At 42.6% G+C, this 23,265-nt stretch overlaps 2 protein-coding genes across 7 annotated transcripts in view; one reads left to right on the top strand and one right to left on the bottom strand.

Moving 5' to 3' along the window:
- MAP3K13 (mitogen-activated protein kinase kinase kinase 13) overlaps window positions 1-3,258 on the bottom strand; it is an 84,565-nt gene extending 81,307 nt beyond the window's left edge. For all 5 annotated transcript variants that reach the window (XM_075507603.1, XM_075507607.1, XM_075507609.1 and 2 more), the window contains exon 1: window positions 3,121-3,258. The gene's annotated coding sequence lies outside the window, so the exon portion shown is untranslated. The remainder of the gene's footprint in view (window positions 1-3,120) is intronic.
- Window positions 3,220-23,265, top strand: part of EHHADH (enoyl-CoA hydratase and 3-hydroxyacyl CoA dehydrogenase) — a 33,663-nt gene continuing 13,617 nt past the window's right edge. Inside the window, exons 1-5 of one of the 2 annotated variants that reach the window (XM_075507611.1) lie at window positions 3,220-3,523; window positions 17,225-17,328; window positions 18,083-18,255; window positions 19,679-19,790; window positions 20,105-20,209. In XM_075507611.1, coding sequence (XP_075363726.1) covers window positions 17,295-17,328; window positions 18,083-18,255; window positions 19,679-19,790; window positions 20,105-20,209 — 424 coding nt within the window. In that variant the 5' untranslated portion in view covers window positions 3,220-3,523; window positions 17,225-17,294. Of the gene's footprint in view, window positions 3,524-9,066; window positions 9,183-17,224; window positions 17,329-18,082; window positions 18,256-19,678; window positions 19,791-20,104; window positions 20,210-23,265 lie in introns of those variants that run through there. The other variant, XM_075507610.1, reaches the window with a different exon arrangement.

The raw sequence follows: 23,265 nt of genomic DNA, 5'->3' as shown, positions 1-23,265 counted from the left end.
ACACCATGCTGCAGAGACTACCAGCACTGGGCATGAGTGTACTACAGGAAGGTTTATGCTTATGTAGTTAAAGACTACATGGCAAAAAACACTAACATTTTTTACATCCTTATTTCACACTTTTCTTTAAATGGTATTTTAATTAATTTTTATCTTCCACAGAGACAAGAAAGAGACAGAGGAATTAACTCTACGTTTAATCAGTTACAAGCATCACCAAGCTGAGCCTCCCCTGTGATCATTAGCTGCTTCTGTGCACAGCTAGACTGGCTTCAGTTTGGTAGGGGGTAATTTTAAGCTGTCATTATCTTTGCCATGATACCTTTCTCCTGGCTGCAGCTTCAGCAAGGGTTACACAAGACCAAAGTCCTATACAGCAAGTCAATATTTAACTTAAGCACTGTACTGTTGAGACTTGCCTAGAGTATTTGATATAGTAACTTATTAAATCTTACACTATCTTTTCTAACAAAGAATAATAACGGGCAATTTATCTTCTTTATGAGAAGTTGTAAAGATAAATTCTACAAGGACAGCAGTTAGATTCAACTTTAATAATTTTAATAAAGGACCTAAAAGAAAATGTTTCCATGAAAGGAGTTCTAAACAATATGATGTGTACACCGCAGAACAGGTTCAAGACAGGGGCAGGAGCCACAGTGCAAAAATCATTTAAAACTAAACCACACCAAGTTCTGGAAATTTAGCACTTTTTCAAGAAGTAGTATGTTAATACTGCAATTAAGCCTTTAAACTATGTCACAAAGGCTTATATAAAACTCTTGGACATTATAAGGAGAAGTATTTATTCTCCACTAAATATCTGAATAAAATCTATGAGCTGCTGTACTAACACAGACTTTAAAATAATACAATAAACAAACGACTGATTTTTTTTTTTTCAGGCAGATTGTTCATAGTTCATAGTGAAGCTAACCTAACTGTTTAGATCCAAAAAAATTCTTTGCATGCCTCTGATGTAAATAAAGTTTTGCTAATAGTCTCATCTTTTATCATCTTTTTGGACAGAGATCTTTCTGATGTCAGAAACAGCTGTTAAAATACAGTTGAGACCAAAACTGGGCAACTGATAGCAATTTTTTGGTTACTACATCTGTTTCAATTATTTACCCACCTGGTTTTTGTGTCTAAATGCGATTTCCTTATTTACTGCTAATACTCCCATCTTTACATTTAGCCACAACTGCTTTTGTTCTCTAAAACTGAACAGCTGTTTTAGCAATGATACCAGTGGAGTTATTGATTATAATCACCACAGGTAATTTCTAAAAATTCTCCAGTTCATGTACCAGTTTGGTCATCACCCAAAAGTGAATTTTTTCAGGGAACAAAATAAAAATATTTATACTGTGAACGAGTGGCGGGGGGGGGGGGGGGGGGGGTGGTCCTGAGAATATTAGCGACATCATGAAATACAGAGACAGTATTGCACAGCTTTCATCTAAAAAATACCAAAACAAAACAACAACAACAAAAAAACAAACCACGAACACTAGGCCAGCTCACCTGTCCAGGGAAGTGCAGCCTCAGGGAACATTTTCACAAGCAGCTTAACTAGTTTTGATCCACGACACTGCCTAATGGGCAGACCTGCCTCTCCCTGTTCTATACACTAGCATTAGTACAGACACACAGTCAGCTCCATCAGCTCACTTTCTGTACGGTGTCAATTGCTGGCTGGTTTGGCAGATGGATCCAGCTGACCACCCACCCACTTATACCTGCACACGAGAGGCAATGAAAATGGACAATCAGAGGGCTGGGAAAGAGGTGCACAGGGCCACCTTTTTCAGCAGTAACATCATCCTAAACCTGCTCTCTTGAAATTCCATGCTTACTGATCCATATAGTTACCACAAAAATGTAACCTTTCACATCCCAAATGCCTGCTTGCAGCAATTAGATCAGGTATCAAATCCATCTCAGAGTGAATGCAGAAAGTATTTCTCTTTATTTTTTCACTCTGCTTTGAGAATGAGATCAGTATGTTACGACCAGTCTATCTCCAAACTAGTAAAATCAGAGGATAAAACAAGAACAACTGCAAATGAAGTCCTAACACGGTCTTAGTAGTTTCCAGCACCAAAACTCCCACAAAGCTCAAATGAGAAAGGAGGCTGACAGGCTCCTATCCATTTTCTCTAAAGGTTTTATTTTCATTGTACTAGGCCTGCAAGCATTACTTATATCCACCTCCATCCATTTAGCAAAAATAAGCTAGAGGCACTAGATTCTGCCCTGGGAACTACCTTTTCCTATAAGAAGGCAAGATGCTGTTTTCCTTCACAGTTTTAAGTCTGCACTTCTTACCAGTTATTACCTCATTTCACTTTATTGGGCTAAGTCAAAGATAGTCCAAGCGAAGTCTCTGCTAAAGCCATCCCTTTCACTCTTCAAACTTCTGTCAGATGAGAGAAGCACTGAAATTACTACACTTTATTTTACTGAATAGGGCACAAAAACACAGAAGCCTCTGCCGATTTTTTTGATCTGTCAACAGCCTCTGGGACGTGTTGCTCAGACAGGATTACGATAGACACCACAGTCTTAACTCAATAATGACCTGCCTCAGATTCTGTCTGGAGATTTACTTAAACGCCTCCTCCTTCCCAGGAAGAGGAGATATACCCTGTGATTGTTCATCTGCCTCAAAATAGGCATTACCAACACCTGGTTTTGTTACAGCGCTGAGAAACAGCTAGTGCCACGGATGCAAGTCTAACTTCTTTTTTTAAATAGGAAAAACTCCCTTTTTTAAAAAAAAAAAATATGCAAGCGTGGAAGCTACGCGCTACAGGAGCGGACAAATCCTGACTCGGCCCGTGCAAAGCACAAGCGACACCAGGGAGCACCGGGACGCGCTCAGCAAGGCGGTGGGCGGCAGCTCGCACTCCTGCGCGCCCGGGGCTCACCCGCGAAGCACCGGTGGCCATCCCGAGGGGGGAGGCGCCCAGACAGCGGCCGGGGGCTGAGGGGCCGCCGGAGCCGCTCACCTCCGGGGCGACCCCCGGCGCAGGGACCCCACCCGCGCCGACCCTCCCACTGTCTCGGCCGCTGAGAGACAGGAGGGCCCCAGCCCAGCCGCCCCCGCCGCGTTACCTGGGCACCGCGTCCGGCGCCGGCAGCCCGCCCCGCTCAGCACCGGCCTCGCCTCTCCCCGTCACTTCCGGGGCCGCGCTCCGCCCCGCCGCGGGTAGCAGGGCGCGCAGGCGCAGCGGTGTGCGGGCGGTGTTTGGGCTGTGTCTGAGGGCGGGAGGCCGTGAGGCGGATACGCGTGGTGGGCAGCGCCACCCCGAAGCACCTCGGGTCTGGGTGAGGGGCTCCCCGGCCCAGAGGAGACCTGGGCCGAGCGGAGTGTGCGTGGGAATCCCGGCTGCCCCGGGCAGGCTGCTGAGAATCGGGACGCTCAGACAAGGCACAGGCCCCAGCCCGGCCGGTCCTCGGCCTCCAGAGCAGCCAGTTCGATTACTTGCGTGGGTTGTCATGGATAGCAGTGCGCCAGGTTTGTGGCTGAGTGCAATTCGGGCAGGCAAACCACGAAATGGTTTTTTTGTAATCTGAGGTTTCCCCTGTTTTTGAAGATTTAGTGATACCAGCCCCAATAGTCAGATAATTTTTCAGCTCTCTCAGAATACTAGGATGCAGCCTACATGGCCAAACTGGATATTAAGATGCCAAACTTTGACACATGATTTTAACATCGTACTTTACTACTGGACAGAAAAGAGTTTCATTAATGGTACATCAACAAATCAACCAGCAATCTGGAATGGAGAGCAGAAACATTTGTTGATTACATATATCTTTTTATCATCGTTACTGACAGTTTTACTGTCTCCTTCAAGAAATGGCCCTCTACAATGACTTGTGTTGCTTTTATTCATTATAAGTATATGAACATTTACATCATATTTCAGTCTTCGGTATAAATTGCCTGGCGTTCTTCATGTCTGATTCCTCAAGTTATTCCAGTGTGTTGGATTGTTTCGTGGTGATGCTAATACAGTACAATAGTACCTTAAACCACGTGTAGATGCTGTGAATGAGGGGACTGTAACCTTGTTCTTTAGTGGTTTTCTGTGATGCTTCCATGTCTTTTACAGTATTTTCATTTGCTCATAAGGACAGCCACATTGCACTGAGGGAATGTGATACTTCGAATATTAATGAAGCTTTCTGAAACTGTTCTGAATTTCCATTCACAATTCTATTTTCTGTCAGTCAGTTTTACGCTGAGATAGAGAAGGGAGTAAATTAAGAGGGCAAAGATGAACACTAATGCCCGGATTACCATTTATGTGGATGATAGCAAACATCCGTTGTTTGCTGGCTTCACGGTTTTTTGGATAGTCCTGCATTGCTTTTGGTGGTATTGTCCACTGTAAACCAGCACGTGTAGTATAAACAAACAAACAAAAAAAGGCAGCGATACCTGTATGACAGCACTAAGTGCTTATGTTTGCTCTCATTTTAAAAAATTCTGAAACACGTTCCCCACTTCTATTTCTCCCTCAGTGGAAGTCGTAACAGCTACGTCAATCACATTGCGATTTGCACGCTAAGCAACGAGGGACTATTGCTGCAGATCACTCCGCTGCCTTGCTGTTTTGTCGTGTATCAATCAAAAGGAAGGTGTCTCTCTGCTTGCACAAGCAATACCACGGCCTGCCAGGAGGTGTTGCTTTGAAACCACGGAAATATCAGAGCTTAAAAATCATGAAACCAGCTTGCACTATTAAAAATAACCAATAGATACTTTGTTCTGGCAGGGAGAACTCAAGATCGTCCATTTGAAGTGGTAATTTTTGTTTAAGACAATTTAAATCTGAAACACACAGAGTAGTACAGGGGGAAATAAATGCTGAACAGGGGACCCACTCAATAGAAAATACTGTGGGTTTGTACATTGCTAACAAATATGTTACAGCAGCTTTATGTGTGCAAAACTGTCAATGGCTTTGTCTTTGCAGGTCTGGATGTTAATATATACATACATAACAGACCTGATGCAGTGGGGAGTTTTAGAGGGGTAACTCTTGGTTTCAAGAAGCCAAGGAGCAGAGTAAAGCCTCAATAAGACAAATAGTTGTCCTGCTCAGACAGGTGCTCTCCACACCTGCACACATACATTTTAAAAGAAAATGAGCTGTTTCTTTCTAAGGGGGAGTGCAGTGTTGGATATACAACTGTTCTCCACCTACAGCCCTGTTTTTAAGTACATATTAACAGTGACATTTAATTATGCATTTAATTATGCCCAGCCTTGGTCTAGAAGACAGAACAGGAGGTGAAGTTTCCAAGACATTTATAAACCTTTTTTGCTAAAGGAAAAAACACCTCAAAGGATACCCAGCAAGGAGGAAAAGTTTTTAAATGTCTTTATCACATCAAGCTAAAACAACCCGCATTGCTAAAAGAAGCTGAGACTCTTCAGCAGAAATTTAAACTCTAAAATAGGATGACCTTTTACAGCCCACAATATGCCTTGCTGCGTAGATGTAGTTACCACACTTACTCCAGCTGTGCCTTTCAAAGAGTTGTACATACCAGCCCTGAGGCGATGAACTCCAGCTCACTGAGGGTCTGGAAGGCTGTTTTTGGAGACGGTTTAGTGAAGGACCTCATAGTTAGCAGAGGAGGTCACCTAAGGGTGTGTATAACCAAAGGAGCCTTTGAAAATTATTTTATGATCAGATGTTTACCAATATTGTTTTTTACCAGAGATGAAGGTATTAGCCAGAATCAGAGAACAGTGTACCAGACAAAAGATTATAAAGGTGAGGAGATCAACAGTTCTTTTTACACCAAATAATCTTTTTGAAGTAAAAAAAATTTTAAAAAGTTGTAACTGTAAAAGGGAAAGCAGAAAACAGTTGTTGATGAATTTAGCTGGCCCTCTGAGCTGTAGTTTCAACAGCAAGGTGTAATTCAAGCCTGATGTTTAGACCAGCTGCTGTCAAAAACTAAGTAACTTTTCAGAGCTCCTACCACTCTCAGCACTGTGACCACGGGTTTTACCACCTTACCACAGTTCAGATTGTACAATGCAGCTAGTTAGACCTTCCATATTCCTCAGAGGTAGTTTCAGTGGAAATACTCTACTCCTACAGCTGGAACATCACTGCAGACCCTCCTTTTCAAATGCCTCTGGCATCAGAAATTGACATGTTTTGTGCAGCTAGTCAAATAATCATTTTCCAGGAATTTTTGTTCTGTGTGAATAAGTTTATAGCAAATCAAGCTGCATCTTCTGAAGTACCTTGCACCAATGATATACTGGAATAAAAATTAACCCGAGCCTCCTGTAAATAAAGCACTTGTTTGTATCATTCAGCACTTCCTGAACAAAGCTGATGATCCCAGGAGACTGTAGGAGACTTGACAGACTCATTTTGCTCCAGCTCAGGAAGAAGCAGGATTCTTTTTCTTTAACCACAGCACATGCTGGGGGGTTTGAGAGACAAAGCATGACATTCACATTCACTGAAATCTGTCTTTTGGTGAATATCCCTCCTTTCCATTTCTAGTAATGGAGTCTCTAAGGATTTTATATTCCCATTTTGAGAAGCCTTTTCTTTCTCCAGAGATGGAATGGGCACCAGGTACATATTCTGAGCATTATCCTCTACTATGTAGTCTAAAGACCAGGGATGACAAAACTTAACAACACCCAGAGGAATATCCACAACCTACCTCACTGCCTGCCTTGTCCTGTTGAAAGCAAGCCTTTGATTACTACTCAAACTTTCTTACACAGAGTTAAACCTCTACCATAATCATAGTTTACTTCTGAAATGGCATCGGCTGCTGCAGACAAATAAGAGCAGAACTGTCCCCTAGCAGAGGATGAAGACATGAGCAATTTTAGATATGCAATTTTATAATTTTATCTGTATTTCTCTTCATCCAGCAAGATATCTTTTCTTTTGGCAGGCCTAGGGCTAGAGAAAGCTGCCACCATGTCTTGTGGTTTCATAGTCAACAGCTGTTTTTCATCAAAGTATAAACTGCCAGGCAGTCTGCAGGAAAGAGCCCTGCTCCTTACAGAACAGCCTTAGAAATAGAAGCACTGGAGGCCTGTACGAGCTTTTGGTGAATTTCTCAAAAGCTTACAGAAAGAAACTTGACCATCTTGATTACATTTTGTCAAGGTTAAGTGCCTCAACAGGCTCTGCAACCTCGACCCCCTCCCATGGCTGCCTGTTCTCAAGGTCAGGTCTGATATAGCAGAGCTGCATTGCTTTGGATCAGACTGCTGTGAGAACAGCTAAGCTGTGAGAGAAAAAAAGAGCAAGAAGCCTCATCTGGGGCCCATGCAGTTGTATTTCTCCCTTGGTCTGGGAGTTGCATTTAAGCTCAGGCCCTTGCGCTTGGTCCTTGTACAACTCAGCGCAGAACAGATTAAATACTTCACAGAAAGTTCTGAAGACTTTAATTTCCTCTGCTGTGTACACTTAAATGCACTCCCTCTTCTCACTACCAAACTCTATTTATCTTTAAGGAAAAAAAAAGACAAACATAAAGCTTACAACAATAATCATTTACTGGAGCCTTTCCATGACTCTGTAGAGTCACTGAGCTTTCTTTTCCTGCAAACTGTTTTCTTCTGTGTTTATTCATTCTCAGAAGGGTCCTGTTTTGTCACAACTATAGCAGTCGTATTATTAAAGGACAAGTAAAATAGACCTGTAAATTATAAACAGAAAGTACAACTCAGAGTGATCTTTGGTTTCATTCTGGTTAATAAAAATACAACAGATCAGTTAGCCCTCCAAGGCATAGTTTACAGCATTTTTATGAACTCCTAAAACACACTGTTTTACAAGCAAATTGCAGAGTGTTATCCCTAGTTTTGGGTTTGTTTTTTTTTTTTTACATTACTTAACAAATGACAGAAGAGCTGTAATGATCCACCACAACAGCAATAACAATAAAGGCAGCAGTTGCGATGAGTTAAGGCTATATGTTCGTATGGACCTTTCTGTACTGTAAATCAAGTTCTAAAATTATCTATAGCTGTTCCAGACCAGGGGAATGAGCTGCAGCCATTCTGCCCAGTGGCTGACTTTTAAAGGCCAAGAGATACAAAAGACAGATTATAGAGATACAAAAACATTTCAAGCAAAGTTAACTTTCCACAGGAAGCTAATTAGGATAAACTACACCCCATCCCATAGATTAAGCCAACACCCTACAACCCACAGGGAAAGACAGGCCTCATTACCTACCCATACCTAGGAGAAGCATGTGTGGTTGCTGGTGGGTCTTTTTGGGAGTTACTGGGAGATTCACCCTGGTCTGGGGGCCGGCTCTGACATGTCTCTTACACAGTGCTGCAAGCAGATGCTCCTGAAGCATCCTCCTGTGTTTTCTGCACTGCTTCTTGAATAGCTGCACCAGGGATGGTGGCAGGGCAGGACAACCAGACACCAACAGGTCCATGTAAAAAGTCATTGTTTCTTCAATGTCCAGGAATTTTCCCTCTGAAGAACATTTCTTTCCCTTGAATTACATTTTAATGCAAAGGATGCATTTTGTAATAGTAGAAACTACTTCCCCCCCCCCCCCCCTACTTTTTAGCTTTTTTTACAAACCAATAATTTTCTAAGTAGGATTTTACAATGTGGCAAAGCCTACCACATCCTCACTTCATTAGCTTCCCTATATTAATTTAAAAAACCACGTGGGCCTTAGCCTCTTGCAGAGTTTTAAGCAGGACCAGCCCTCGTGACAGATTTTTGCATTTAGACACCAAGAGCATGTTGCATACCATCAAGCCCTGACAACGCTCACCATCCTTTCCAAACAGGGGTTACCGTTGGTATCACTGCACTGAACTGAGGGGCTAGGTGTAAAATAATGCCCGAGGAGATCGAAGGTACATCACTTGACAGGAAGCGCACGTTAAATCGCAGGCACAGGTACCGCGTCCCTGCAGGCGGGGGCAGCCCAGGCCGCGGGGCCGGGGACAGCACACTCGCTGTGGGCGTCCCGCCCCGGCGGGAACGGCCGGGCTTTGGGCGGGGCGCCGCGGGGGCTGGCCCGCCCTGGGTGCCTCGGCGGTGGGGACCGCGGCGGGCGCTCGGCAGGGCGCAGTACGCAATGGGTGCCGCCGCCGTGGCCGTCATCCGGCTCCGCAACCCGCCGGTCAACGCGCTGAGGTAACGGCGGGCGCGGCCGGTTCCCCCCGCGGCTGTGGTCCCCCGGCGGCCGCCCGCCATTTCCTGTGACGGCCGCCCGTCCTCGGCCCGCCGCTCTTCAGGGGGAGCGCCGAGCCACGGGCTCGGGGAGCTGCAGCGGCGGCCGGCTCGGTCCCTGGCGCTTGCCCTCCCTTGGCGAGCGGGGTGGGGGATTCTCTGATTTCCTTCCTTTTCACCTCATTTTCCCCCCCTTGCCCGTGTGAGGCCCTTCCTGGTCCCAGGGCAGGCTGCCCGATAAGAGCCTCTGCCGAGGGACCTGTCCAAATGCCGCTCGGGTACCTGTGCCAGCCTTTGCAAAAAACATGCTGATTTTTTCCATGGGACTTCTTTCCAAACGGAAGAAAGTTCCTAATTTTTTCCAAAGGGACTTCTGCCCTTTATTGTAATTTCTAGTGGGTTTTTTCGCAGGAGAGGTGTCAGGCTTATCAATCTGTTCTTTCTGTCATCTGCCCTGGAAGCTGTTTAGAAACTTCACATATTTCTTGTCACCTTCCAGTCCTTAAGCATCAAGATGATGCTTCCAGCAAGAAATTGCACAGCAGCCGAAACAGTTCAGCCGTGTCACCCTGGAGTTCCTTCACAGGTCATAGGTGAAAACCAGCTTTTCCTCTTGGATTTGCTACTGGTTTAGTTGCCTGCTCCGCAGTGCTTGCTTGGCAAGTCCCTGCACTATCCAAGTGAGCGCAGGGGTTAGGGCAAAGGGCTTTGTAGATAGCAGACATGGTTTGACAAGAGGAGCTGGCACCAGGATTCAACCACAGCCAGGGCTGTCAGAAGCAAAGGCAGTTCGTTTGCCTTTTAAAAATGAGTAAGGAATTGACCTCTAAATACTGATCTTGGTCAAGAAAGGCCCCAGGTGATCTCAAACACAAGCCAGTGAAAAACAAAGTCAAACACCAATCTGTAGGAGCCCCTGAAATTTTAGGTTTTCATGTGTTTTGAAAAGGACGTATGTGCTTTTTGGCTTTACATAATTTGTTATAAGGTGTGTATTTTAGTTCATTTAGTTCTGAGTACCACATAGGCCCTTTTTAAGCAGCTGTAGTTGAAGAGCTGTTCTGTAACGGTGACCATAGTGTCTATTCAGTATATATTTACAAGCCAAAAAAATGCACTGCAGTTATGCTCAACTTCTAAACCAGAGAGTTTGTTAAAAAGAAGCTGAAAGAGACAAGTAAGAGCATGAATAGGAAATACAACTTGTCGCTCTTCTGTAGCAAGCTACATTTCTCTGCAGTAACTGGCAATGCTCACTTTTATTACAACACGTTTAAAAGTGGAGTGAGATCATTTTCTTGTGCCCAGATAATTATCATGAGAAAACAAACTCAGAGTGACTTGATGAGATTAGATGAACTAGACATGAAAGACTTCCAGAACTGCAGGGTGCAAGACATCCTTTGGACCTCCAGGGCCCAAGACCAGCCTAAGAAAACTTCCAGGCTGTGACCACAGTAAGCTTTCCATCCTTACCATGAAAAGTACAAATACAGAGCTAAAGATAGGTGCTTAAGGAACCTTAACTCTGTCTCTTTTGAAAAGTCCTTGATAAAACCCAAAGTTGCCTTTGAACAGCAACTGCATGCACCTACACAACAGCCTCTTCAGGACAGACCCCTGCCTCTACTACCCTTTACTCTTCACCCCTCAGTGCCCTCACAGGGTGCAGTTCTGACGCTGTCAGCCAAGGGTAACAGGTGGTGTGGTTGTGGTCCCATTCCCCAGCCCCGAGAGGGAGAAGGAAGACCCTGGCAGAACACTTTTGATCCATTAAAAAGGCAGTTTCCATTGAGTGCTGTATCTTCACTCCCCACACACCTGTATTGTGCTGCCCACACTCTTTCATCCGCTGACAGCCTTGCAGCACAAAGGCCCCTGAGAGACCCAAGTGCTTACTTCACCCATGCAGGCTCATTCCCTCGTGACAAGCTCCATAGCACCATGGCATAACCTAAGATGGGACTGCTGTGATCCTGGCCATGGTTCCTCACAGCCTCTGCTCTGCTAGTGTTGGTGCTCCTGTGACTGGTAGCGAGCCAGCTCGGGGTGCAAATGTGACTAAACACCAGCTGGTTGGTTTGGGTTGGTTTTTGAGCCAGCCTAGCTCTCTGCATCAGCTCCTTGCACAAGGAGCACTGCTGGCACAAGGGACAGAGTAGGAGTATGTGGGGAAGGATAGGAACCTGCACAACATGGATTTAAATCAGTTAAGCTGCTGTGAAACTTCAGCTTGAGACATGCCTGTGGTCTTTGATTGCATGTCAGGGTAATACCTGTTTTAGTAGGGATCAATAATTATCTCATATTTGCCATCAGGTAGTTTTTAGCTGAGACCTGGCTATAGCTAGGAAAGGTAGAGCACACTCTGATCCTTGTGTGTTCCTTCTGCTTCTGCGTATTTTATGTACTGGACCATAGGGGAGCAGCTTTGTGATTGCTGTTGGAAATGTTTGACTACATAGGTAATAGCAGGCAGTGAAAGTTACAGACAGGAGCCATCTCCTGTGATCCTGAAAATTTAATTTCACAGCAGGCACAGATGCTTTTTAAAAGGCTGGTGGCTTTTTTCCTGCTCTGCTCTGGCCTCACCCCTCTCTCCCCATTATATGTGGCACTCTCTGCCATTCTCCCGGCTCCCACGCCATCGCCCTGGCCATTAGCACTTTAGAAGCCACTGGTGGGTAGGAATTTGCTTTCTCCTGTCTGACACCATGTGCTGCTGTGCAAGTACCTCCTTGGGCAGTGCTTTCCTGAGGAATGTATGCTGACTTGTGAGTCTGGCAGCAAATTTGGCTCCCACACACAGACTCCCCTTCAAGCTAATCTTTCTCTCCACCAGCAGAGGTGGCATGTGCCAAATTTGATGTGTTTGGGGTTTTTTTTCCTGGTTTGCAGAAGTCTAGTATTCAGAGATCTGCATTTATGAGACCATGGCATAGAGAGAAGGGATTTAGATACGCAAAAAACTGGGAAGTTTGGGGAACAGACAGACAAGACTTGCAAGAGAAAGGACCAGCCACACCTTATTAGCAGAGGCAGGCTGCTGGCACTGAAAATTAAGAAGGATGTGGAAGAGTACTTCAACATTTGAGCTGACAAGTGCAGAAAAGCTCCGGGGATGGGGTAGGGGAGTGTATGTGTGGGATTATATAAAGTATAACAGCGTAACAGTCACGATTGGAAAAGGCTCTCCCTGGCTGCTAGGATTGTCCTTCTGACCCCCAATCAGCATAATGATCAGAAAATGTAAAGGAGATTAGAGAAGCTGCAACTTCAGATAGGTAGCAATGATGGGAGAGTGTGATTACCTGTGTTGGACTGGATCAGCACCTCATCAGGATGAGATGCAGAGAGAAAATTCTGGGATGCAATAAGCATCTGCTTCCTAAAACAACTATTCTAAAACCCCACAGAAGGGATGCAATTCTGGGTTTAGCCTTAATTTATGTGCAAGACTCCATTCAAGCTGTATTAGTGGCTGTGTGACAGCAACTACTACGCAGCTGGATCTGACACTGAGGCAAGAGAGCACAGAGCACGAGTACTCAATTTCAACTCAAACTCAAACTCAACTGCTGGGAATTATGTGAATACCCAGCAGTTAGTTCAAACAGAAATGCTGCAAGAAGCTATCCAAAAGACAAGAAGCCTGCAACAAAGGTGGAGGCTGGATTGTTGTTTGGGTTTGGGATTTTTGGTTTTTTAAATTTATTAGAAGCCCAGGTAAGTTGTTCAGCCAGCAAGTGATCTGGTAAAAGCCCTGCATGGCTTGATGAGAAAGCTAAGAAGACTAAGGGAAAACTTTGATTTTTTTAAGAAGTGGGAAGCTTATTCAAATGAGGAGAACAAGAAAGCCTGTAAAACATGACAGGAGATGTAAACTGGAAAATAAGACTAAAAAAATATAAAGAGCAGATCAAGGCATGCTAAAACACAATAGCAAAAACTTCTTTAAATAAAAAAATATAACCCAGGACAATCTTACAGGATTGCCGAGCTCAAAACTGGCAGTTACAGCTCAGGGAAGGGATCCTTACCTTTGATAGTTCTGTGAAATCATCAGCTCAGTGTGCCAGGGCAGCCCAAAAAGCCCACAAAATACTGGGTACCATCAGGATGTAGGTTGAGAACAGAGCAGAGGGCATCCCTTTTCTGCAGTATAAACCATCTTAATTGTTGTGTGTAGTTCTGGATTTTGCATTTGCAGAAGGATATAGGGACGATCCAGAAAGGGACAACCAAAATAATCCAAGGGATGGTGCACTGCGTTAAGAAAGCAGACTGAAAAAGCTGAGTGTCATCAATTTGGAGAGGAAAAGGCTGTGGGAGAATAAGGTCAAGGTTTACAAAATCATAAAGAAAGCAAATAAAGGCATAACCCTTTACCAAATCCTGCAACAGCTGAACTAGGGGCATTTGATTAAACTAGTAGGAGCTTGTTTTGAAACAGATAATACAGAGCTTGCTGCCACAGGAGCCTGTGGAGGCAGATGGATCAGCAGAATCAGAAAGGGATTAGGCAAATTCACAGACAGCAGGTGTATAAGGGATGCTAAAAAGAATGTGTATAGACGTACATAGCAACATTCCCAATGCAGTGCTTGTGGATGTTGTGGGAAGTGCAAGGGGAAAGGAACAGCCCTGCATGTTTTCCATAAACAGCATTTTCTACTGTTGGATTCAAGTCTCACTTCTTTAAGTGGGACTGAGTAAATTTTCAGGATTCCCTTAAATTACTTTTTTTTGTTTCTTTTTTTTTTTTTTAAATGGAAGAAGTTCACATGCACAAACCCTAGCTAAAATCTGAAATTATTAAGGTAAATAATAAAACTTTGTTACAAATCCAGCACATCATCACTGCAATGAGTTTTATGCAAAATAAAAATAACCTGGTGTGGTGACCTACAAGAATATTCTCTTACTCTGGTATGCACATGTTCTTTAACAGCACCTGCAGTGTGTTTCTGAAACCTGTAACACTGAATCATCTTGGCAGAATCACTTTTCTTGCAGTCAAAATAGTATACTTGGTGGAGCTGACTACATAGCATGGGATTAAGCGTTGATTGGAATGCATGGAGTGAATTTTTGCATTGTTACTGTTAAATGAATGACACTGTCACAGTAATGAAATACTTATGCAAATTATGGTGACTTTTTGTTTCTTTAATGCTATAGCTGTTTGAAGTTGTGATACTCTTGAGTATTTTTATAATTTTACTGTCATACATTTTACTGTGCTGCTTTCATAAAAAATTACATCTTTTAGTATCAGTTATAATATGTGAGTTACAGAGCAATGCAGCCTGTAACATATCCTGAGGCAATCGTATTGCTCCATCTTAGGAGAACAAGAAACTGCAAAAGTCTGATGTTTCTTCCTTTTTGTCCCACAAAAAAATTCCTACTGGGAAAAAGTTGCATGGAGGAAGAAGAAATATTTATGCAAGAACAGGGTCAAGTTATTCTCTGGCAAAAACAGTTCTGTTAGGTTAATACAGGTCATGTAGGTATTGAACTGTTATTTTGTGGCAGCCTTGATGACTGATTTTTCTTCTGGTAGGATCATGTTGTTATAAGCGCTAAGGGCTTCTAACTAATTTCCTACATAAAATCCTGCACCTTTCCATTTAATGCAGACAAACCTTTTAATGAGTATTTTGCTGATCTGCTGATCAAACACAGAAACGTTTTGATTGCTTCTTGTCTGTTCCTGACAGAATTGTGCCATTTTTCTATACAATATTTTCAAATCAGTAATTTAACGTTTGTTTGGAATCCTGGTGCACATTTTTTCCTCTTCTTTGCACCATGGTTTGTAAAGTGTAATGACATTTCATAATGGTTTTCCCTTTAATCTTCCAGCCGCTAGGTGAATTTGGTATTTCTGTGGCCTGGCTCTCCACTGATGCAAAAACAGACGTCTAAGAGCACCAAGAATTGGGTGAAGCCTGTGGGTCCTCCTCAAATAGCAGCAGCCACAGCATTTGATATTCCAAAGGGAGTGAGATAAACAAATTTTTGATATGTATTTTTCCCCACAGAATATAAAACCATTTATTAAAATTGGAAAGGCTTTCCTATTCTGCTACATGGAACTATATGCACTGGAAGGACCTTTGCAGAGTCACCTAATAGTTTTTGTCATGGCCAAATTATCCTCATTTTAAGTTCCAGCTTTCAGAACCATTACTAATGTCAGACTTCAGAGTTGTCTTTGATGTCTGGATGAGGCAATTGATACATAACTGGCTGTTCTCTCTCCAAAAATAACACTTCTCTAAGTCTCTGGTTGTCAGGTTTCAGGGCTTCCACTGATCCTTCTGTGTAGCATGGCCTTACCCAGGCAGCAGCTGATCCTGGAGACCCCCCTAGACAACCCCAACTTTCCGCTCAGCCAACAGCCCTAATTAATAGACTTTGCTAATAGCTTCTCTTAATTGTTTATTTAGAAGGAGGAATATGCAGAGGTTGGCTGGCAGAACTTCACACAGCTGGCTTACAGGAAACTTCTTGGGCTCCCCAGGTTTCCCTTTTTAGTCTATGGATTTCCACTTCAGTGCTGCAGGCTGCTGCCTTACATAAATAATGTCATCACCCACCCTAGACACACCTAGAAGCATTACACAAGTACAGTGATACATTTTTTAATCTACTTTATTCACTTAAAAAGCTTCCTTTTTAAGTGAAATGCCCTCAAATATATTGAAAAGCATGCACAAATTGAGTATGCATCAGGCCTTTCTATCAGTTCCTTTTAATTCACACTCCTCCTCTCCACTGGGCATCAACACAGCTCTGCTCTCTTTTCATCAGCCGCCAAGCCTACATGTGAAATCAAGCTTACAGTTTGGAGAAGGTCTAGGAACAGAAGGTGTGTTTATAAAAGACTAGGCAAGCATGTATGATACTTCTTTGAGTATTCCTCCAGCCTCCAACCGCTTGTGGCTCAGATTTTCTGAATCAGAGGCATATTTAGATATGTAGTATGTATATATGCACATGCACACAGAAAAGTCTCTCTCACAAACTATGTATAGACTTATATGCTTACAAGTGTGTGTATATGAATATATTTTAGTATCTAAATTAAATTACACACAATTTGTGTTAATACTTCTGTTAATAAAGTGTTAGGTGTTAATGCTTTTATTTGTACCTACCATCTTTATTGTTACTGTCTTCTAAAACAGACTATACTCTCCATGTCCATCCATACACACACACACATATATATATATATAGTTAGCTTCTAAGCTTCAAATGCCAAGTAAGCCTACAGTCAGGCCAGATTTTTTTAAATATCTGATTTGTAAAAATACTATTTATACTTCTACTGTTCTGTTTAAGTTCTTCATTAATTCTTTGCTGGCCACATTTACCACTTGTGTCTGTGAAAATATGTTCAGGTAAGACAAGAAAAGAAATTCTACTTAGGTTTTTAGGCCCAAATTCACTTTGACAGGATCCTACACAAGTTTAAGTCTGAACCTATATACAGATCTTCACAAAGTAGAAGCATTATAATCATCAGCACAGCACCAACTCTGTGTCAGTGTTTGAAAGATAGTTTTTATCCCTGGAGCTCATTTCCCTTTTTGAAAAGTTCTTAGATTGTCAGTGGTTTAGCATTGATTACTTTTAAATTATGCTAAACTGTTTTCCTAAAAATCTGAATGTTTAATTCATAAATGCATTTTCAAAAGAACATTTCCCTATGCTGCTTGCTTTGGAAACAGCAATGTCATAGCCACAAGAAGACTCTCCAGCAAGTGAATAACAGGTCAGCCATAAGCTTGTTGGATTTTGGCACTTGCCCTTGAAGTGAGAGGGAGACTAATGAAAGGATTCACCCGGAGAGGCTGTGGCAGAAGACAGGCTAGAGGAGACATATGCTTGGATGTACTGCTCATTTTCACTGGGACACTTGGCATTTCTAATGCAGACCTCTTGGAAAGGTAATGTAGTTGATTGTTACTCACTGAATATCTCATTTATTTCAGCTTGACAGCTCTCCAGGCATTAGAGGATGGACTGAAGAGAGCAGATGCAGATCCTTCGGTGAAAGCTGTTATGATTTGTGGTGAAAATGGGAAATTCAGTGCAGGTAAGCCATTTTTCATCAAACAGCCCAAGAAAAAAAGGAAACACTCTCCACCCGCCATGTCTGATGATTCTCTGCCTTGTAACACTGCTGATAAAAGTCCTGATTTGGCTGGAAATGGCCACAAGACAGTGGGCTGCTTCTATTCTGCTGTGCCACTATTGACATGGGGCACATGACAAGTTGGGCTCTCCAGGCCAGTAATAAGTTGGTATGTTCATGCTGAAGTGGGGGACAGCTTCTCATCTCCTTGATATACAAAGGAAGGCACAGAAAGTAAGGAGGCATCAGTATCCCTCTGGACCATCAACTGGTCCAGTGTATGGAACATACCTGGGGTGAGGCAGTGGTGAATAACATCTTCTCCAGTTGTAGAAACCTGGGAAGCTAGGGAATTTCCGTGGAGCTCTACGTTGCTTGTTAATAGTAACTTGCACCTAACTATTCCAGACTCAACTTGTTTGTTTGTTTGTTTAACCAAGCATGTCTGCAATTTTCTGTAGTAACTGCATGATAGCTACAGTTATGTATTTTTGTACTGCCTTCTCCTGAGCTCTCTGAATAGCCTTAAGGAGCCAGGGTTTCTTGAAGGTCGTCCCAAAAGGGGTTGATTCCTGTAAACCACTCTCCTGCCAGCAGCATGCTCTGCAAGTACTTGATCATCTGTGAGCAGCTATGTTCAATGGCACAGAGTGAAGGATCATTCCAATCACTGCCTTCCCCACTAATTCCTCTTCATCTCTTTGTGCTAACTCAGGTGCTGACATTCGAGGATTTTCTTCTCCAAAGAGACACGGTATTGCCTTGGGCCCCATCATCTCTCTCATAGAAAAGAGTGAGAAGCCCGTGGTGGCTGCCATTGAAGGCATTGCCTTGGGAGGAGGCCTGGAGGTGGCACTTGGCTGTCACTATCGGATTGCACATGTGAAGGTAACACATGCTGCAAACTAGAGAGGCTGGTGAAGGCATCAGGAGCCATGTACATATGGCCATGGACAGTGTGGGAGGCTGCTCCTGGGGAGCAGTGGGACAGCATGCCTTTCCTGGGATCATCTGCTCAGAGGAGGCAGGCTTTATAGCTACAGGATACAAGTCTGTGTGTTCTGACATTCTTCACCTACAATACCACCCTCGACATGCTTTCATAAGTCTTATTAAATAACTAATTTCAAGTCATTTCTAAATATAAAATTGATTTGTAACTACTAGAATAAGGTGGCTGAATAGAAACTTCAGTAACCAGGTGTTAATTTACCCTAGATCTCAGTAGTCATTATCTATATTCTGATGTAAATGGCTGTATCTTACTGGCTCATGCAGTGTGACTTTTTTTTTCCCTAGCCCTGTGAATTTTGCATTTCTTTCTGCTAGTGGCCTAGTTTCAATAGGCAGTTGAAACTCAGCTAGCATGGAACATTTACAGTTTGATTCCCCATGAGCTCTGGTTCCTCAGGGAGTACTCTGACCAAAAGACAGCTTTAAGAGTCTTTTAAGGAGTGACCCGTTTTTTTCTTGAACCCCTTCCTTCAAGATTCAGGAATGCTGAACTACCTTTTAGTGGTACCTGGTCTCCTTATAGAGACTCTTCACTGACAGGGCCATCCCCTCACTTTTGCAGTATTAATCACTGTTTCTCCATGACAGTGTGGGTTGCTGTAACAGCATAAAGAGGTATTCTGCATCACCCTATATGCCACCTAAGGTGGGTGCCATAAGTAGTGGTCTTAAAGTGACTCCAAAACTCTTAAGAGCTCAATGGAAAATGTGCAAACTAGTTTTTTTTTAAAACAAGGGAACAAAATCTAAATAGATTTTTAAGAGAAGACAAGACCACCCTTCCTGCTGCTCCATCTTCTCTACCATAACCCTACTAAATGTCAAGTGCACCAAGAGCCATTTGAAAGAAACATGTTTGAAGAAAGATTAGGGAAGAGTTCAGTACCAATTTTTCTTTACTGAACTTCCAAGAATTAGAGTAGGGAGGTAACAGTTAAGTCACAGAGTGCTCTCCAGCATTTGGTAACAACTACCTGAAAGCATTAGTTTACACACGTCAATCTGGGGGATGCTGTTGGCCCTACAGGTCTCCTCCAGTGCTGTGCTAGCACACATACACCCACTGAAAGGTGATGTTTTTCCTGTGCATTTGTGCACAAGTTCTTGAAATGGTTCAGCGGGCTTTCGTCTTAAACATCTTATGTGGCAAAAGCAAGGATGAAGTTTCTATGTAGAAGTTTTGAGGCTTCCTAGAGGAGCAATGTGTGTATCAGGTCTGCTTGTCTTTCCTGTATTCTGCTCAGTTTGTAATTATCACTCTAAATCAGATTTGTTGTTGAATTTGACTTAATTTTAGGCACGGATGGGTTTACCAGAGGTCACCATTGGGTTACTTCCAGGTGCTCAAGGCACTCAGCGACTACCCAGACTGATTGGGGTACCAGCTGCTCTGGATATAATCACTACAGGTAAAGTACTGTGCCTTGGCCTTGCTCTATATAAGAATATGGCATTGAGTCATACCACCAGCTTGGTCTGAGAAACATGAATTTCTTTTACCTACGTAGCCGCTTGGGTTGAAATTCAGCTTGCTTCCACTAATGACGGGCTAAGAAGGGGACATACGTGCTTCTGAGGCATGTATTTAGTAATGCATTTTATGTACCTGATAATGAGCATGTCTCGTATTTGAAGCCAGCTACACACAAGTCATTTAATCAGAAGGAAAAGAAATTGCTCATCATGCCCCACTGTAGTCACCTTATTTCTTTTTTTATCACAGGAAGACACATTCCAGCAACTGAAGCACTGAAGCTGGGCTTGGTTGATGAAGTTGTGGAAGAAAACACAGTTGAGGCAGCAATTCGCTTGGCAAACAAAGTGATTGGTGAGGAAAGAATTGCAGCAATTACAAGAAATAATTGGTGATGTTTCAGGGCTGGAGGGAGTCATAACAAAGCCCACCGGTTTGTTCCAATTTATATGCTCCATTCATCGAGTTTTGGCATCCATATAAGACAGAATTAATTGCAGAATTTGTTTTCTGTTGTCTGAAGTGAAAAATTCAGATGCTGGAGAGCTGCAGAAATTCAAGTGAGGATTCAGAGAACAGATACATATCGAGTCCTCCTGCTTCTTAATTATATATCCAAACTCACATGCTCCTCTGGGCTGCTGCACTCCACTGATTTGGGAGAAGATGTGCTCTTTCCATATATAGTTTTGGATCACAGCTGGTATTGCATGTATTCTGGTTGCACCATCAATAATGGCTGATCAAAAGTAACTTTCTCCCTCTAGTGGAGGGGCTGGCACATCCTCAGCCCAATTTAATGTTCCATGAGTCTGTTAGTGACTCTGTCCTTAATCCTTTAGCTGCTATGTAAGAAAATGGCCTGTGGAGAGATTTTTTTCCCTCGCCTTAGAAATAACAATCAAATTCACTGAGTTAACACAGGAAGAAGAACATTCCTTGTGCAGCATGAGGAACACCACCTTGAGAGAAAACAGGATATTTTGCCACTGCTAACCTCCTTGTACCATTGACTTCCATCAGGATTTCATCTGGAGCTCTGTCACAATGAGATGCATGCAAGGAAGAAAAAAACCTTTTCTGCTCTGATCACATGGCCTTTATAGGCAATGCTTTTCCAAGCTGGGGTGCTGCTTTTGCTCCTGCAGGTCTCTTCACTACAAACAAGGCCCTTTCTTCTCTGTAGGAGCACTTCTCCTGCGCTAGAAGTTGAAGCAGCCTAAGCGTTGTCCTAGATGACAGTGCACCATATTTTTAAAGACAGTTCAGTGAATGGGCTATTCTTAAAGATTAGTGTCTTGTATACTTCCCTACAACTTGAGATTTACCAGATAGGTGCAAAAGGGTATTCTTTGGCTAGGTTTTCTGTAAGAGATGCCCTTCCTTCTCACTGTATTCATCCTACAGTATTTTTGGGCTTCATTTTTAGTGCAGAATTGATGACATAAGCAGTCCTCTTTTCTCTTTCCCTATATGTAATCAGACTACTTAAATATAATTCTTTAGAAAGAGATGGGTGATGTACTTCACTATTGCTTGTAAGAAAAACAAAGATACTTTGATTCACTGATTTTTGTCCATTTTGAATGAGAACTCTGTTTCTCTATCTGTTGGGAGAGCAGTGCAATATTACTACTCTTCTAGGCAAATTAACCCAACAAAGTGTTCCCTTTGATGTACCCTCTGGGCTTCAGAATGATGCCCTGCATAGGATCTATACAAGTATTGATGGCAGCAGCATATCATAAAATGAGTAATAGATACATTGCTAGAACTGGCAAACCAGCAAGCATTCTGGATTTCAACAAATGCTATGTGAAATTAGGTGAAATTTAGATATTTGTATGCTTATTTCTTCTGTGACAGACATTGTGCAGTGATTGATAGTTATGAAAGTCAGCTTGACCTTAGAGGAGAACCTCAGGAATGAATCATTGAGCACACAATTCCTCAGTGTAACTTGCTTTCTGGAAATTATGTCCACTACCACTACTGGCAAATTCCTCTTCTGTAGCTTCATCTTCATTGGAAGTTGTCACTACCAAGAAAAATTTTTTTGAGAATTGTATAAGCATATAAGGATCCTAGCTGGATGTTCGGCAGGTAACCTATCCCAGTCTTACTCATTATTAGTGGTAGATTTTCTATCTGTTTATTGCTGGTTTGAGTTACCCCAGTAAAAATGAGTAATGTCATTGAAGGTGTTTCTCACACTATATATCAACCCCAACAGGACTTTAAAAATGCTTTCAGACTCTTTCCAACAGCTTTACTGGCATTTACAGTATGTGCTTTAACAGTGAAAATACTAGCAAGTCAGCTAATCTTTATTTCTTTCCTGCTTGGAAAATTTCTCATTAGACCTTGCAGAAGATCATGGAAAGTTTTGATGCACCATTTAGCCTCAGGTTACCTGATAATTTGAAAGAATGGTGTATCCAGAGTCCATATGTTCCTTTTGAGTCATTCCTGGCTTTGGCCTTTGCCTAAAGTTAATATAATTCTCCTGCCATACAAAGGCAAACCAGCATTTTTATTTCTTTACATCAAGCACTAACTCAGGGCTGCAGAAGAGATGACAGTCTTGCATAGCTGGTCTGGTTTTTGTTCACATTGAGTTCTGTTTTCAGTGAACGTTTTTCAGGTAATAATAAAACCAGACACAGAGTTGCACAAAAAAATGTCATCACAGAAGTCCACTGTCTTTGTATGGCATGCAGCATTTTGTTTCTGATGAGATTTTTTTTAAAAAACATGAGGCCAACAACTGCTGACTTCTTACAGAGCAGTTTGGCTAAATAACTAGTCTTGTCACTGATGGAATTTCTATTCCTGAGAAGGCTGTACTGCAAGATAAGCCTCAAAGAATCAATTCAGGAATTATTTTCTTCTAAAGCTTTCTCAGTACTAGAGCTGCAGTATCTCATGGCAAGAGATCAGTCTCAAATGACTGGCCTTACTGAAGCAAGGGTCCTTGATTATTGTTTCAATATGCAGTTCACAGACCTACCTTTATGGTAGGTAGGTTGGGAAAGCATCTTCATCCATACATTTTTATGGATTATTCCTAATGAAGAACACCTTCAAAAGGAGTTCTGAAACAGTACTGAATAAGTGGTTGTAGGAATACACAGAGACAGTTGTTGATTCTAAGTTAAAATTTTCATTGAAAAGCAGTAATTATATATTGCAGATAGGAAGCAAGCATATGTTCCTGTCCTTCTTCAGGCAAACAGGCCTCTTCAGGCAAAAGAAAATATCTTCACTTTTGAAGGCATTATTTAGAAGGAATAGACAGGAGCTAAATCCTTGGAGACAAGGAGAATGTTCTTTCATTGAGTGCGCTTTATAATCACTGCACTAATTGAAAGCTGCATTACATAATTTGTCCACCTGATGGCATCACAAAA

The sequence above is a fragment of the Mycteria americana genome, chromosome 7 (genome assembly GCF_035582795.1).
Source record: "Mycteria americana isolate JAX WOST 10 ecotype Jacksonville Zoo and Gardens chromosome 7, USCA_MyAme_1.0, whole genome shotgun sequence".
Classification (NCBI taxonomy): Eukaryota; Metazoa; Chordata; class Aves; order Ciconiiformes; family Ciconiidae; genus Mycteria; species Mycteria americana.
The sequence above is the reverse complement of the archived record's forward strand: the minus strand, read 5'-3'. Positions and strand labels throughout refer to the sequence as shown.